At 40.2% G+C, this 18,462-nt stretch overlaps 1 protein-coding gene across 16 annotated transcripts in view; it reads left to right on the top strand.

Annotated features, from left to right (window-relative positions):
• The window catches only part of plekha5 (pleckstrin homology domain containing, family A member 5), a 344,620-nt gene that overhangs the window by 3,313 nt on the left and 322,845 nt on the right, over nt 1-18,462 (top strand). For all 16 annotated transcript variants that reach the window (XR_006315048.1, XM_043713467.1, XM_043713466.1 and 13 more), the window contains exon 3: nt 88-145. Coding sequence is in view for 15 of the 16 variants with exons in the window: in XM_043713467.1 (XP_043569402.1) it covers nt 88-145 (58 nt within the window). In the remaining variant the exon portion in view is untranslated. The remainder of the gene's footprint in view (nt 1-87; nt 146-18,462) is intronic.

Genomic DNA, 18,462 nt, shown 5'->3' with positions numbered 1-18,462 from the left:
ATCCCCCCCTCCAACCCCACCCCGATTCTGGAAATGTTCATTGCTTGATTCTCTTCATTTTTCGCCTTTTTTTTCACCTCATGGCAGACCTACCAACCGGTTGGGAAGAAGGATACACCTTCGAAGGGGCTCGCTACTACATTAAGTAAGTAATTCAAGAAGATAAAAGGTTCATGATCTGTTGACTGTGCGAGTGGCTTTATGCAGTCTCTGATAGCTCAGTCCTTCTTGTACGTCTGTGTTCTTTACAGTAGAATACATGTTTGTGCCTTTTTAAAAATGACATACTTTGTAAAAAGTTGTAAAACACAGATTGTGCGTTTTCTGTGCGGTGGGCGTGTCGCATCAGTTTGATTTCAACATCGGTTCCAACAATGCTTTCATTCAAAACTGACGCTAAAACGTCAGACGAAATTTAAACTTGCAGGCAGTCGTTATTCTCATTAAGATTTCTGGTAGCTTGTTTACTGGCAGTGACGTGCCAGATTTAGTCATTCTAATTGCATTATACAAGAACGAACAAACTTTTTCCCCTTAATTTTGTTTCCCTCATTTTAATGAGATCAATGTTATTACAATCATTAATGCAAGGATGATATTTTTGTTGCGGGGGAGGGGGGAAGAGAAAGAAAGCTAGCGTCATCCTTTTTAGATATCGACCTGTAATTTGCGAACTGTAAACACTGGCTGCTGATTCTGTGCTTCTAGTCAAGTGACAGTTTGTTTATTTCCCTGCGTTATCAAGAAAAATAAAAAGAAGTTGAGAATTATTTGATGGTTTTAAATCAAATTGAGTATGTGCTTAATAGAAATAATTACTTTAATACTGCTCCACAACTACGTTTGTATGTGTGTTGATTGACCTTTTATTAGGTGTGTTATGTTAGAAGGTAGTAAAATACTCTACCTTGTGGTATAAATGTGATATGCTATGGAAACCTTTTCTGCTGATAATTCTGTAAATAGATCTTAACAACACAAGCAGTTTTGCTTTAATACTTATGAAGCAGGATTCTTGAGGGAAAGCAATGTGTCTGCCATTATTATTGATTTCCCATCTTGTTAAATTTAGTTTTGTAGATTATTCAGATTGAGATCTTACTGAAAATTTGCATGGTGTGTGCAAAGTGAGAGCAAAGTGTGTACTCAAATTATATCCAACTGTAATTTGCTATATGCTTGAGATTGATAGTTATCAACTGTGTGGTTTTAACTCATTTTATTTTTGACTCTTCTCAATCAATTATTCCAATAATCATGCTGCAGTCAGTCCACTTTCCGCTATGCCTCAGATATCCCGATAATAAACACCTGCAAAAGAAAGTAGAGGTCTTGAAATGTAAATGTGAAGTGGAGGGCAGCAGAAAAAGGGCTAATTTTGGTATAATGTAAATGGATACTGGAGGTCTGGAAGAAACAAAAGTGCCGGAGAAGCTCAGCAGGTCTGGCAGCGTCAGTGGGGAGGAAATCAGTTAACATTTTGAGTTTAGTGATGCTTTGTAATTGGGTTATTGATGTCAGTGTGGTTACAGGCAAGCTATAATGGATGTGTATGAGCGGTTCCAAGACCGCAATTAGAATTGGCTACCATCAGAGGCACAGATTTTGGGTAAATCTGTCAATTGATGAAGCATGTCTATTTAGATATTCAGTACAGAAGTGAAGCATAACTTAACCTAAGGATGATACTACACACCTCGTATAGTCTGATTTCTTTGGAGTCAGTGTGCCTCTTTTAGTTGGAGGAGACTATTATTTTCCAGTTAACAAAGTAGTATTTGATTTGACTTGTTAACGATTTGTAATATAGTAGAACCCTGACGATAAATAGTGAAATAACTCCACAGAGGCCAATATCCCATCACCAAGTCACCTTTATTTGCACGTGGAAAGACCTTAATACTGATTCAATTCCCTCAGAACCAGCTGTCAGAGTGAACAGGATGTCTGACACTCCTGTTGTCTGTCAGCTATGGCTCCCTGATTGGACTAGATTAACAGCCCTAATCAGAGAACTCATATTCTATGATGACCATCTGACCTTATTACAGTCACTACAAATAATATTCAGAATAAAGCCATATTCGAAGGCAAAAAACCTGTGCATTTCAGCTTTGTAGACATTTTTGACGGTTAATTTCCAATCCATTGTTCTAAATCATCATCCTATTAACGTATACTATAAATAGTATTTGGGTTCCACATAAACAAAAGGGTTTAGATGCCAAATTCAAATAATGCTATTTTACAAAGATTAAACATTGTGTAGTTTAATTCTTTTCTAAGTAGTATATATTTTTCTTAAGAGCGATAGGGACTGCATTGAGTTTCAATTTGTGAGATTGAGATAATATAGCTTTGAGAGCATGAAATGTGAATATGCCCATCAAGAAATAGATCAGTGATTTTTGTGACTTAATTTATGTCATAGCACTGCTGTTCAGATTGGGATAGCCATTGTTGGAAGCTTTGTAAAATAATTGTTGCAAAATAAAATAAATTTCCTAGTTTTGGATGGATGCTTCCATATTTATTAATTTTCTCTGCATGTCAGAAGCATGCGAGTTTAAATGAAAGAAATGAGACCCTTAGAAGGTTTAATTTGACATCAAAAACCAGTGTTTCAACCTGAGTGGGTGTTCGATAAGGTAAGGTAGCAAAGACTGAAGGAATGGAGATTGCAGTGAACAACATCACTGTGATGGAGTTATGTAGAAGATGTAGGTTGTGTATGTTGGAGAAATGTAGGAGAATTTTAGTGAACCGAGTTCTTGATTCAGGAAGGCCTGAAGAACGTGTATAGATGATGGTGTTCAAGATTGTGAAGGCTTCCAGCAAACACATCAAAAAGGTGTTGCTTGATCTACGAATCTAACAGAGCAGAATTTAGAACTACCGAGAAGCCTTTTTAAAAGTTTCTGTTAACAGTGGTATGTGAATATTCTTTTGAAGAGCATTAAAATATCACAACAGAATTTGGTTGCTTTCAATTTTCTTACACTTATTGTTGCGGCATATTGCTGTTGAATTTTGTGGATTTAAGGTATTATTAAAAATAATAAACATCGCAGTCTGAAACAAATGATCATTTCTAGATTATTGAGAGCCTAATGATATCTTGTTTTTTTATATCTAATTGACATGAATTTTGTACAGGGACTTAAGGCAAGATTGTCCGTGGTCAGTGTAATGGCGTAAATTGGACAATAGCTCATGGAGGACAAACGTTGCTCAAACAAGGAAATCTGGAATTTTTGCTACATATCAATCTGTTGCTGCCATAAATTCTTCTCTCTATTAGATACAGCAGAAAAGTTGGGACTGGTATGTTTAGGTGCAAGTGAATTTTAATTACAGGCAATCATAAGTATTGTTGAATAAGGTGTTGCCCTGATAATTCAGGATGCAGAAGATTGGTGGGCAGCATTATTGTCTATGTAATATAAGTCTGTCCCCAGATGGTAAACTCAGATTTTCCTGTTAATGTTTTCTGGGTAGCTATTCAGATAAGTCAATTAGAAATTCTGACATTGACACCTCCAACTTTGAATTGGAGAGTTTGCTGCCTAGGTTGCAGGCAAGCTGCCTGTGAATTCCTAGGCAGATCCACAGAGATCAGGTATTGGGACTTTTCCGGTGTTCCGACTGGATCTTGGGTTGCACGTCTGCTCTCTGATTAGACAATGTCGGTTTTTATCTTAGTGAGGATTCTCCAATCTATAGAAACTTACTTTTTCTTGCTTTGCCTTGCTTGTAGATGCCACAGGTCCCCTATAGAGGGCGACATGCTGAATCTCATGCCAGATTAAAGCAAATATTTTCTCAAAAACTCCTTGGCTAGTTGGAAGTGAACACTTTCTTCACTGTTGTATGCAAAATTCAGGCCATTGTTGATGTAACATTATAAAAAATGGCCACTTTTGTTTTCACTAAACTCTTAGCTGCATCACTGAATGTTATTTGAAATACTGAATTACATTTAAAACATATTATCTGGTCATTATTACATTGCTGTTTACGGGAGCTTGCTCTGTGCATAATGGATCTGTGTTGCAACTCTTTCTTTATTTTGGAGGATGTGAAGTACAGCAATTCTGGGTTTGAATAAAAAGCAAAAGGTTTCTAACTGGTAAGATTTCTATTTTATAAATTTGCATGAAGTTTGTACGTTGAGTTCTGCTATATGTGGTGTTGACGTTTAATCTAAATTTACTAACTGCAAATTTTCACTGTACCCTGCTACAAACTGTCTCTCAACTTGTGAAGAGAAAGCAAACTTAGTTTCCAATCCAGTGACCCCTCTTCAGAACATTCTCTCTGCACAGATGCTGCTAGACCTCAGAGTTTCTCCAGCAATTTGTTTTTTATTCAAATTTCCAGTATCCACTGTTCTTTGTTTTACCTTAGTGTCTATTGCTAAACTTGTTCATTAATCTTTCGATGCAAGCATAAAGGTGTTAAGAATGAACTTGTGTTCGTTATGTACTTGTGTGCTTTAGTTTTCCCAAAGAGGTTTACAGCAATTACTTTTGTTCTGAACTACAGTTACTGTTATGAAAAAACAACCCATGAATGAAGGATTTTTTTGATCTTGACAAATTTTTAAAAATAATCTGTAAACAATCTTCCATCTGGAACCAAGAATATAGGTCGCTTGAGTTTGGTGGTGAGTTTACTTAGGATTATGATATTGAAGGCAGAGCTGTATTCAGTAAACAGGAAGCTGAAGTTATCCAGATGTTCCAGGGACAGATATACGGCCAGATGGTGTCTGCCATGGATCTGTTGTGATAGTAGGCAACTTGTAAAAGATAAAGGCAATCTGGTAGGCTGGAATTGATGTGAGCCATGACTAACCTCTTGAAGCATTTCATAATTATGGAGGTCAGAGCAACCGGTGGTAATCATTGAGGCATGCTGCTTGATTTTTCTTTGGCACCAAGATGATGGTGGTCCTCTTAAAGCAGGTAGGGACTTCAGATTGTAGTAAGGAGAGGTTAAAGATGTCATTGAATACTCCCAACACCTGACCCGCACGTGACCTGAGTGCATTGCCAGAGACTCCATTCGGGCCAGTTGCTTTCTATGGGTTCACTGTCAAGAAGGCCACTCTAATGTCTGTGGTGCTGACTGCTGGTACAGGTACATCTGAGGCTGTTGGGACAAGTGGCATTGTTTCACTAACCTTCTGTTTAAAGTGAGCATAGAATGCATTGAGCTCAACGTGGAGGGATGTATTGTTGCCTGCTCGAATTTGCTTTGTAGCCCATTCTGTCTTGCCACAAATGACAGGTGTTCATGTGGTTATTCTGTGTCTCAAGTTTAGTTTGTTCTTGCCTCTTGGCACGTCTGATGGCTTTGCGAATATCATACCTGGATTTCCTGTATAGGTCATAGTTGCCTGACCTTGAATGCCTCTGACCTGGACTTCAATTGGGAATGGATCTTCCAATTCATTAATTGTTTCCGGTTGGTGAACATTGAGATTAACTTTTTTGGCACACAGTCTTCTACACACTTAACAATGAAGTCTATAATGGTAGCGGCATACATATTTAAGTTGGCTGCTGAGCTCTTGAACATGGACCAGTCTACTGGCTCTAAGCAGATCTGTAGTAGCCCTTCTGTTGCCTCAGATCAACACTTATGTTATTTTCTGTACTGGGTTCTCACTCTTCAATTTCTGCTTGTAAGCCAGGACAAGGAGCACAGTGTTGTGATCAGGTTTTCCAAAGCGCAGACGAGGGATGGAGCAGTAGGCAACTTTGGTTGTATAGCGATGGTCAAAAATGTTCATATGTTCTTGATTTTTCATCCATCACAATTTGTACCATGTATTCCAATCTTTATTTTGCTTTTTGTAACATTTCTTAGCAGGTAATCTGATTATCAGTTTTTCATTTTTTGATTGGTTGAAATAATTCTTTAATGTGATTAAGTGTTGGATAGCTTGTTGATATCACTGCAGCACAGCACTCAGAATTCCGATTAAACAACAATATAATTGCACCAGATTGGTAGATTTGAGGCTTCCTTAAAGATTAATGGTGAGTATTCTTCCTTTGCCACTGATTGGAAAATCCAAATCATTCCTTTTGTGCCTGTACTGGTCATCAGATTAAAAAACAGCAACATAATTCTGGGTTTCAGATTACCATAATAAACTGGTTTAATATCATGGTTTAGGGTGTCAGTTGTATCCTTCAATTGGACTGCATTGTAATCATTTCCAGGTATCTTGTTTATCATCTATTATTAAATAGAACGGGGCAACTGTTGGATTTTGGGGCAATATCTGTGCCCACAAACCCTCTTAAATCTCTTGAATGAATATTGTTGCCATAAACTACATGAAAATAAATATTATGCACCCAACACAGTTCAGTGGTATTAAGACTATTTGATGGAACATAATTGACTTCCTCCAACACGGCACATCCTTACTATGTCATTGAGCCTGCTGGGCTGAATGTTTTGCAAAACGTCAAATTATTACTGCATAATTACTTGCTGGTACTTTAGTGATACCATCATATTTACCCCAGGAGCCCAAATATAAAGAAGCTGCACATAATTACTTGTACCAGTTTGAAAATATGTAAATGAAATAAAATATGTAATGAAATATTTGCAGGAATCCAGAATCCTAGACAATGTCATTCCTTGAAAGACTGTTTCAAGAGTATCATTGACTCAGCAGTGAATGTTTGAGTGTACGTCAGATTGGAGGAAACAGTAGGCTTGGCATACCATACAAAGGAAATCCTGATCTTTGAGCTCATTGTAATCACCAGATCCAATTTTTTCACACAACAGACTTGTTTCCATTATACTTGTATATGTCTGAGAATGTATACAGATATGTGGAAAAAATATTATCACTTTTTTTCTTGAATTTCTAAGCATAATACAGAAATTTTACTTGTGCTTTATGAAGAGATTTGTGTTCTTATCATAAGTTGCTAACAGCAGTATTTTCCACATCATCGTTACTTTAAAGGTGCAGGTCAAATGGAATTATAAAAACTCAAGCTTGTCTGCTGTTGTAACTTGAATATAAACTGAAACTTATTGACCCAAGTAAATAATAAACACACTTCTGTTTCAAAATTTCACTGGAAGCTAAATCAATTTCATCATTGCTTCTAGACTTGCTGCTGATAAAAAAAACACCCTTAGGAGTAAAGTAAGCATATTTCATAGATGTATTGCTGAGCTTACGACAATAGACAATTGTTTTCAATTTTTCCAACCTCTCTGTCTGTCTGTATCTCCACCCTCCACCATATTGTCTGAAGCCACTGACTTATTCTTCCACATGATTTCATGGGAAATTACGACGTGGTAGTTCGCTTAAAAACTCAGAAACATGAGTGTCAGTAAGCTTTTCTTCTTAGAAGACTGTTACTTTTGTATACCCGCCGTACCAACCAGTACCCTTCCACTGACACCCTCCTTCGACTGACTGAACTGGTCTTCACTCTGAAGAACTTCTCTTTCCAATCCTCCCAGTTCCTCCAAACCAAAGGAGTAGCCATGGGCACCTGCGTGGGCCCCAGCTATGCCTAGAAGGAGTAGCCATGGGCACCTGCGTGGGCCCCAGCTATGCCTAGTCCATCTTCCGCAGCTACACTGGCACCACCCCCCACCTTTTCCTCCGCTACATCGATGACTGTATCGGCGCTGCCTCGTGCTCCCACGAGGAGGTTGAACAGTTCATCCAATTTACCAACACCTTCCACCCCGACCTCAAATTTACCTGGACCGTCTCAGACTCCTCCCTCCCCTTCCTAGACCTCTCCATTTCTCCCTCGGGCGACCGAATCAACACGGACAGTTACTATAAACCGACCGACTCCCACAGCTACCTAGATTACACCTCCTCCCATCCTGCCCCCTGTAAAATCGCCATCCCATATTCCCAATTCCTTCATCTCCGCCGCATCTGCTCTCAGGAGGACCAGTTCCAATACCGAACAACCCAGATGGCCTCCTTCTTCAAAGACCGCAATTTCTCCCCAGATGTGATCGACGATGCTGTCCACCACATCTCCCCCACTTCCCGCTCCTCCGCCCTTGAGCCCCGTCCCTCCAATCGCCACCAGGACAGAACCCCACTGGTCCTCACCTGCCAGCCTCCATATACATCGTATCTTCCGTCGTCATTTCCGCCACCTCCAAACGGACCCCACCACCAGGGATATATTTCCCTTCCCTCCCCTATCAGTGTTCCGAAAAGATCACTCCCTCCGTGACTCCCTCGTCAGGTCCACACCCCCCCCACCAACCCAACCTCCACTCCCGGTACCTTCACCTGCAACCGCAAGAAATGCAAAACTTACACCCACACCTCCCCCCTTACTTCCCTCCAAGGCCCCAAGGGATCCTTCCACATCATTTACTGCATCCGCTGCACCCGATGTGGCCTCCTCTATATTGGGGAGACAGGCCGCCTACTTGTGGAACATTTCAGAGAACACTTCTGGGACACCCGGACCAACCAACCCAACCACCCCGTGGCTCAACACTTCAACTCCCCCTCCCACTCCACCAAGGACATGCAGGTCCTTGGACTCCTCCATCGCCAGACCATAGCAACACGACGGTTGGAGGAAGAACGCCTCATCTTCCGGCTAGGACCCCAAGTCCCTCCTCCCTACCTTTTATCTTAGCCTGCTTGGCACACTTTCCTCATTCCTGAAGAAGGGCTCATGCCCGAAACGTCGATTCTCCTGCTCCTTGGATGCTGCCTGACCTGCTGCGCTTTTCCAGCAACACATTTTCAGCTCTGCAGTCTTCACTTTCTCCTACTTTTGCATATGTCCTGTAAAGTTTATAGATGCATTTTCTGCAATTAATCCTCCTGATCACTGTCATTGTTTGATTTTATCATCCGTTCTCCTTTTCCCTAGAGTTCTAAAGTGCAGGAACTGGGTTTCATGGACAAAATGAGTTCAAGGAAGACCATGCAATAAAATAGAGAAAGATGTAGACTCCAAGTTAGGGTGGAGGAAGATCCTGGAAAAAGATTTGTCTTTGTGAGTAACTGGAAATTAAGGATGCACAAGAGGCACCTGATAGACTATCTCTGTGTTGGGGACAAACAGGTTGAGTTGTTGACTTTGGGTGAGTTGGGGGATGGACATGGAGGTTGATGATGTGTAAATGGTTTCCATGACGAAAAATGACCCAAATGTTATCTTTGCTCTGTAGGATGATGCTGGAGATTTGCCTGAATAAAGTGAAAGTCATTAGTGCTTTCTGGAGATCTGCCTCATGAGGTGATGGATAGCTAAACCAGATTGACAGAAGTACCTACATATTTTGCGTTGTAGTGAGTGAAAGTAGATACCATACCAGATGACTACAGTCGATCAGAGTAAGGGATGCACTGAGATAAAGGTATTAAACAAGGAAGTTGTTCAACAGATTATTGTCTGCAGTGGTTTTGTGACAAATAGAGGAATGAGTGGAAAGTTAGGTAGTTGGGATTCAGAAAGTGGACTTGGAAGTGGTTCACCTCCCCCAGCGTTAGGGGCAGGATTAAAAGCCGGAAAGGTCTGGATTGTGAGCAAATATTTGGTGATAATTATAAATATTGAAATAGGAGTTATATGGAAGAAGGATTTTAAGCAGAGTTATAGAGTCATATAGATGACTTAAGCAGACTGCGTCCAACTCGTCCATGCTGACCAGATATCCTAATCTTATCTCGTCCCATTTGCCAGCACTTGGCACATACCCCTGTAAACCTTTCCTATTCATATACCAATCTAGGCGCCTTTTAAATGCTGTAATTGTTCCAGCCTCCACCACTTCCTCTGGCAGCTCATTCCATACACACACTACCCTCTGCATGAAAAAGTTGTTCATTAGGTCCCTTTTACATCTTTTCCCCTCTCACCTGAAAGCTATGCCCACTCGTTTTGGACACTCCAAACCCAGGAAAAAGACCTTGTCTATTTATCCTATCCATACCCCTTATGATTTCCTAAACTTCTACAAAGTCACCCCTCAGTCTCCGATCCTCCAGGGAACACATCCCCAACCTTTTCAGCCTCTCCCGATCGGTCAAATCCTCCAACTGTGGCACAATCCTTCTAAATCATTTCTGAACCCTTTCAAGTTTCACAACATCCTTCTAAATGGAAGGAGACCAGAATTGCATGCAATACTGTACTCTAAAAGTGGCTTAGTCAATGTCCTGCACAGCTGCAACATTACCTCCCAACTCCTGTACTCAATACTGTGACCAATAAAGGAAAGCATACCAAACACCACCTTCACTATCTTATCTACCTTTGATGCAACTTTCAAGGAAATATGAACCTGCGCTCCGAGGTCTCTGTTCAGCAACACTCCCCAGGACCTTACCATTAAGTGTATAAGCCCTCTTCTGATTTGCTTTTCCAAAATGCAGCACCTCGCATTTATCTAAATTAGACTCCACCTGCCACTCCTCAGCCTGTTGGCCATCAGATCGAGGTCCCATTGTACTTTGAGGTAAACTTCTTCGTGTCCACTAGACCTCCAACTTTGGTGTCATCTGCAAACTGACTAACTGTACCTCCTAATCATTTACATAAATGACGAAAGCCAGTTGACCCAGCACCGATCCTTGAGGCACAGCACTGGTCACAGGCCTCCAGTGTGAAAAGCACCTCCCTTTGTCTTCTACCTTCGAGCCAGTTCTGTATCCAGTTGTCTAGTTCTCCCTGTATAGTGGTGCTGGAAAAGCACAGCAGGTCAGGCAGCATCCGAACAGCAGGAAATCATCATTTCAGGTAAAAGTTTTTCATCAGGATTGAGGCCTTTTGGTCGAAACATCAATTTTCCTGCTCCTTGAATGCTGCCTGATCTGTGCTTTTCCAGCACTACTCTAATCTCCAGCATCTGCAGTATCCACTTCCACCCAGTTCTCCCTGTATTCCATGAGATCCAACTGTACTAATGAATCTCCCATGAAGAACCTTGTTGAATGCTTTATTGAAATATTGATCACATCTATCACTCTGCCCTGATCAATCCTCTTTGTTACTTCTTCAAAAAACTCAGTCAAGTTTGTGAGACTTGATTTCCCATGCACAAAGCCATGTTGACTATGCCTAATCAGTCCTTGCCTTTGCAAATACATGTACATCCTGTCCCTCCGGATTCCCTCCAACAACTTGCCCATGTCAGGCTCACTGTTTTATAGTTCCCTGGCTTGTCCTTACCATCTTTCTTAAATAGTGACACCATGTTAGCCAACCTCTAGTCTTCTGACACTTCACCTGTGACTATCGATGATCCAAATATCTCAGCAAGAGACCTAGCAATCACTTCCCTAGCTTCCCACAGAGTTCTAGGGGACACCTGATCAGGTCCTGGGGTCTTATCCACTTTCATGCATTTCAAGACATCTAGCACCACCACTGTAACATGGACATTTTTCAATATGTTACCGTCTATTTCCCGACATTCTATATCTTCCATGTACTCCTCCACAATAAACACTGACGCAAAATACTTGTTCAGTATCTCTCCCATCTCCTGTGGCTTCACGTGCAGGCTGCCTTCCTGATCTTTGAGGGGCCCTATTGTCTCCCTAGTTACCATTTTGTCCTGAATGTATTTATAAAATCCCTTTGGATTCTCCTTAACCCTATTTGCCAAAGCTATCTCATGTCCCCTTTTTGCCCTCCTGATTTCCCTCTCATGTATACTCCTACTGCCTTTATACTCTTCTAAGGATTCACTTGATCTTTCCTGTCTATACCTGACATATGCTTCCTTCTTTTTCTTAACCAAAACCTTAATTTCTCTAGTCATCCAGCATTCCCTACACCTACCAGAGTTTCCTTTCACCCTAACAGGAATATATTGTCTGTGGATTCTTGTTAGCTCACTTTGAAGGCTTCCCTTTTCCAGCCGTCCCTTTAACTATGAACATCTCTCCCCAATCAGCTTTTGAAAGTTCTTACCTAATACCGTCAAAATTAGCCTTTCTCCAATTTAGAACTTCAACTTTTAGACCCAGTCTATCTTTTTCCATCACTGTTTTAAAACTACTATTATGGTTGCTATCCCCAAAGTGCTTCCCCACTGACACCTCAGTCACTTACCCTGCCTTATTTTCCAAGATTAGGTCAAGTTTTGCTCCTTCTCTTGTAGGTACTTCCAGATACTGAATCAGAAACTTTTCTTGTACACACTTAACAAATTCCTCTCCATCTAAACCCTTAACACTGTGGCACTCCCAGTCTATATTTGGAAACTTAAAATCCCCTACCATAACCACCCTGTTATTGTTACAGATTACTGAAATCTCCTTACAAACTTGTTTTTCAATTTCCTGCTGACTATGAGGGGGTCTATAATACAATCCCAATAAGGTGAGCATTCCTTGCTTATTTCTCAGTTCTACCAAATAACTTCCCTGGATGTATTCCCAGCAATATCCTCCCTAAGTAATGCTTTCCCATATCAAAAATGCCAATCCCACTCCTCTCTTGCCCCCTTTCTATCCTTTGTATAGCATTTGTATCCTGGAATGTTAAGCTGCCAGTCATGTCCATCCCTGAGCCACATTTCTTTAGTTGCTATGATATCCCAATCCCATGTTTCTAATCATGCCCTGAGTTCATCTCCCTTCCCTGTTAGACCTCTTGCATTGAAGTAATTGCAGTTGAATTTATCAGTCCTACCTTGTTCTCTGTTCCTGCCTGCCTTGAGTGTTTGACTCGCTCCTTTTCCCAACTGTATCAGTCTCAGATTGATCTATTTCCTTACTGTTTCCCTGTGTCCTATCCCTATACCTTACTAGTTTAAATCCTCCCGAGCAGCTCTTTCATAACTCCCTCTATATTAGTCCCCTTCCAATTCGGGTGCAATCCATCCTTCTTGTATAGGTCACTTCTACCCCAGAAGAAATTCCAATGATCCAACAATGTGAACCCTTCTCCCTTGCACCAGCTCGTCAGCCATGCATTTACCTGCTCTATTCTCCAATTCCTACCCTCACTAACTCACAGCACCGGGAGTAATCCAGATATTCCTACCTTCCAGGACCTCATTTTTAAAATCCTGCCTAATTTTCTCTGTTCTCCATTCAGAATCTCATCCTTTTTTCTTCCTATGTCGTTGGTTCCAATGTGTACAGTGACCTTCTGCTGGTCCCTCTCCTCTTTGAGATATCCTTGATCGTGACACCAGGGAGACAACACACCATTCTGATTTTTCGCTGCTGGTGCAGAAATGTCTGTCTGTGCCTCTGACTAGAGAATCCCTTATCACAATCTATCGTTTGGAACCTGACATAACCCTCATTACATTAGAGCCAGTCTTGATACCAGAAACGTGGCTGTTCATGCTACATTCCCTTGAGAGTCCATCAGTCCCTATGTTTTCCAAAACAGCATACTTGTTTGAAATGGGGTTAGGCACAGAAGATTCATGCACTACCTGCCTACCCCTCCTACCTTTCCTGGAGTTAACCCATCTACTTGACTGTATCTGCCGTTTTTCTCTCTTCCTATAACTGCCATCCATCACACCCCCTAGCTCTTGTAAATTCCTCATTGCCTCTAACCGTTGCTCCAACTGATCCATGCAACATTCGCAAGATTTGCAACCAAATACACTTCCTGCAACATACTCATCAGTAACATGGAAGCTCCCCCTAAATGCCCACATCCAACTATAAGAGCATATCACTCTACTAAAGACCTTCTTTGCTCCTTCACAATCAGACCCAGATAATAGCACCATCTTTTTGCTGTTTAAAAAAACACTGCTCCAGGCTAATATAATACTTTTGGTTGACATTTTTAAAATTTAATCAAAAGGCAGATCTCAATAAAACATGAAATCTAGAAAGCACCCACTCGACTCACTACTGTCGATTTACAACAAGGTTACACGCTAAAAGCTGTGTACTTACCTGTTCTTGTGTTGTGAACTCACCCACACCGGTTCCTTCAAGGTCAGCTGCGTATTTCGCTGTTTGTTAATTCTTCCTAGACACAGTCTGATGTCCAGAGATGCATGAACTCAAACAGCAAAGGCAGGAACTGTGCATATTCACTGCTGTGCCAGTTAGCAGTGAAGGTTTCTTTCTCTCCCCCACTGACTATGTATTCTCTGCCTTTTTTTCTGTTTTCCACCTTTTTAACATGCCATTGGTTTGATTTTTTCCCCCCTAAAGTTCCAAAACAACTCAACAGTCTATAAAACAGTAATTGCTGCATCTGAAATTCAAGGAAATCACCTCCAACACCTAGAATACCTCAAAAAAGGAGCAGCTCTTACAGCCACAATTTTTTTCCATCCTCTATCTTGGATTACCCAGAATCCTTTTCTCATCATCTGCCACAGACCCAGTCTGGACATGATGTGCTTTAAAACCTGGTCAGCTCTATCAGTAATGATGCTACCCAGCCACTCTTGAGGAAGGATATGAAAATCCTCCTCCCGGAGTATATTCTGTGCCCTAGCCATCCTTCCTCTTCTTCCAAATGGTATTCAATATGTACACCCAAATTCATTAATTGCCAAGGGTGTGATGGAGGCTGGGGAAAGGGAGCACGCGCAAGGCAGAGGTGGGGGTGTTGCTGCTGGTGATTATCAACCGGAGGTTTCCTTGCCCACATTTGTCCTGATACCATGAGATCACATGTGGTTTGGAATCACTGTGAAGGATTTCAAGAGTAATGCCCATCTGATAGTACATCATTGTGCCACCATCTCAGAAAGTGTGACAGAAATGTCTGGAATATGTCAATAAGGCTTGACTATGTCAAGCTTGACCAGTTGATGGACACTTCTTCTAATGTTGCTGCATGTCTCCATTTGTTAATAAAGAAGATTTTACAGGGTTGTCAGTGCAGTGTGTGCCACTGCAGTTTCTGGTGCCTACATCAAATCTTGGTGTTCTACCCAAATTCATTCCACTGCATACACTTTTCTCCAGTGACTGCATACTTCAAGATTTGTAAGAATCAGCCACATCACTTGGGGTTTGGAGTCACATTTAGGGGCAGGTAAGGATGGCAACTTTTCCTAATCAATGGAAAGTGAAGCAGATGGGTTTTTTTACAGTCGGCAGTAGTTTCATGGTCATCGTTACTGAGACTAGCTTCAAGCACCAAATCTATTAATTGAATTTTACCAGAAACTTCCGCGGAATTCTTGTCCCCAGAAGATTGACTTAGCAATCCAGGTTACCATTACCAATATGCCGCCATCCACCTGCTATCTTATACTGATACTTGACACAATGCATCTGACCAAATCAATTGACAAAGCATTCTCTCATAGTTTAACTGCTTTTAAATGTTTCTGTTGATGTTGCAAATATTTTAGTCTCAATTAATAAATATAAGGGAATGTTTCCATAGGAGAAGAATAATAAATCTGAAAATACTTCAAATTTAAATAATAATTTTGAGATGCTGTGAAATTCAGAAATGCAGGAAACAGTGTTGAGGCCAGTAACAGACTTCAAGAAGACATAAAAAAATCTGGTGAATGGACGTAAGGTTGAGAAGAAAATTGGCTCAGATCTTCTGATAGGAAGATAGTCATTGCAGCAGCATGGACAGTGTAAACCATGTGGAAGCTGCAATGCAGTAGCAGTCTCCAAGAAAGCTACCTCATCAGAGTCTGGGTGTAGCAAGATCCTTGCGTTTATAAATAAAGCCAAGATTTGTTGCCCATACAATTGCCCTTGAGAAGGTGACCATAACTCCTTACATATTATTCAATAACTGCGTATATACTGTCAACGGCTTACCTAATTAATGTGCTTAAGATAATGAAATAAATTGTTAATGTCAATGTCAAGAGCAAGATTGTTTGGAGAACCAGTGTGGAATGTGAGTATAATTAGGGCTCGGTTGTTTAGAGATGATATCAAGAATAATTTCTTCAAAACAAAACATGGAACGCTCTTCCCCAAAATTATGTTTGTGAATGCATGCGTTTCTGAAAAGTTGCACCTCATCTGTATAAAGATGGAGTCTCTATGCTGCTGCTTTTAAATAAACTGGCTTAAGGGAAGGTGAACTAGCTAGAAACATTTTTTTTTAACAATCCTGGCTGATGACCTAGAAAAAACAAAAAAAAAGGTGGCTTGGATGAATATTGAGATCACTGAGAATAAATGTCAATGAAGAGGCTGAGGGATCACAATGGGATCACAATTAACTAACAACTATTTACAATTCTTTTCTCTAACCTATCTTTTCTTTTCCCTTCTTTAACTCTGGTCTGAAAAAACTCCCAATTAAGATTTACCAACAAAAATTCAAATTTTAAAACCAGCCCCCTGTTGAATCTTCGCTTTGTATCTTCATCTGTCTTTTCTTCTTTGGGTTTCTATTTCACGGGTTGTTGATAGATAAAGGTACTGTAAGAGAGTTATTCTGCGGGCAATCTGCATGTGTTGATGGTTTGGCAGTTCTCCTCCAACTGTTCTTTTTTATATACCACAAAGCATCAGATCATTTCATTGGTGTTAATATTGTCAAAAAAACCAAATTCAAACTTGATTGGAGTTTGTTATTTTGGGGCATAATTTAAACTGGCTGAATTTGAATTTTTTTTTGTCTCCTAGCAACCCAGTTGCTGCTAGCTGTTGGACCAAATGTTGCATTGTAAATTCTCAAGTACCCTGTGTGCCTCTCTAGTCTTTGCTAGCTTTCACCTCTTAAAGATACAGTGTACCTTCATAACAATGGTTGCGTACTATTAACTAGCTTTGTAATTTTTTTTCCAGTTGGAATTTTCATGACAGAAGTGGACCGTTTCTTTGAAAGCCCATATTAAACTAACCATAGTAGCAATTCTCTTAACATCACTTTGAGTGGTGTGAAAATTAAGAAACATTTGTTTGTTCATTTACAGCTGGTCAGAAAGGCATATGGAAGTTCAAATGCTGAATATCAAAACTAATTAAGACACTTTGACATGGTGGTCAGTCACAGTAAATGCATAACAATAAAATGGTTTTGGGCAAGATCTGGAATATGGTCAACTAATCAGACAACGTGTTTGTCAGACAACTGAAATGTTCAAAACCTGTGATTCATAGCGTAGCTGTCTGATACATTATAAATTCATTGTGTCTGACCAAGGTACATCACACAATGGCATTTAAGGATGTAGCAGTATTGCAGTACTTAATGTTTATTTGGGGGGGGGGGGGGGAGATACTTGAAGGTACAAAGGTAACCCTCTTTTCAAAACATTTTTTAGTTTTGAAGCTGTAACAAAAGGTTTTGAGTAATGTTTGGAGAACTGCAGAAATCCTTGCTGATTTGTTTGCTTGAATTGCTTTTGGCATTTTTCACCTCTTTTAAAAATAAAAACATCCATTTCTAACAGGGAGACTCTTCTTGTAGTATACATTTGCTGTTGGCTAACATGGCCAGTCCTTGAGATGCAGCTGGGATGAGTTGGTTTTGATAGTGGCATCTGTGGTCAAGATGTTACAGTTAACTATTAGAATGACCATGCATGATAATCTACACGAGATGGTGCCATTTTCATCTGCTGAAGCTCGTGACTCCCTTATGTGATAGTCTATGTCTAGGATCTTCTTCTCATGTTTGTTAGCATTCTTACAGTAGAGCATTTGCGTTTCACACACACAACCCTTGGAAATGTAGTTACAAATACTCATGGACTGTCTCTCATGCTGTGAAGTGTTCTCCAGAACTACTAGCATCAAGGAACAATGTGTTGCTCACCATTCACCTTGCTGTAAAGCTGTGAAACATTGTTGGCTTCTAACCATTAAAGAAATAAGCTGTACAGTTTTCATATTTGTTGTATGCAATACATAATCGGTCCATTCTGGCAGCAGAATTTAAATAATGGATGCAGCAGGTCATCATTGTTAACACCCATAAAGCAGAAGCTACTTTGGTTCTGGAATGTCCACAGAATGGAAGATGAATACTTCAATAATTTAGTCAAATTCTAACCAATGATAGTGTTTCTCAGAACAAACACTGATATAAATTGATATATTTATTATTGGTAAATTTGTGTTTTTTGAAAGGTTAAGTTACAAAACAAATGTGTTTACAACCCCCAACCCCCCTCCCCCAAATAGTATTGTGTATTTTAGTCAAATGTAGAAGAAATACTTAAATCAGTTCCTGTGCCCAAAAGGATCTCATTTCTTCAAGGAAGCAAAGTCAGAGATTTTGAGAATTCATTCTTGCAATGTGGGTGTTACTGGCAAAGCACAAATTTTCATGTAACTTTAAAGCAGCAAAGAAAAGAAGAACAGAAATGTAGCAGCCTGACTCAATAAAGCAAGGAAAATTGCAACATTTTCTCTAAATCTCTAGTTTCATCTGAGACAGCTTAATTGTGTTTTCTGCCTTAATTAAACTGTGGAATATACAGCAGAGGGCATTCTAGAGATTTCTCTCCCAGATGTGGAAAAAAAGGCAATTTTCCATATGTAATGGG

Source organism: Chiloscyllium plagiosum, chromosome 23, assembly GCF_004010195.1.
Source record: "Chiloscyllium plagiosum isolate BGI_BamShark_2017 chromosome 23, ASM401019v2, whole genome shotgun sequence".
NCBI lineage: Eukaryota > Metazoa > Chordata > Chondrichthyes > Orectolobiformes > Hemiscylliidae > Chiloscyllium > Chiloscyllium plagiosum.
The sequence above is the reverse complement of the archived record's forward strand: the minus strand, read 5'-3'. Positions and strand labels throughout refer to the sequence as shown.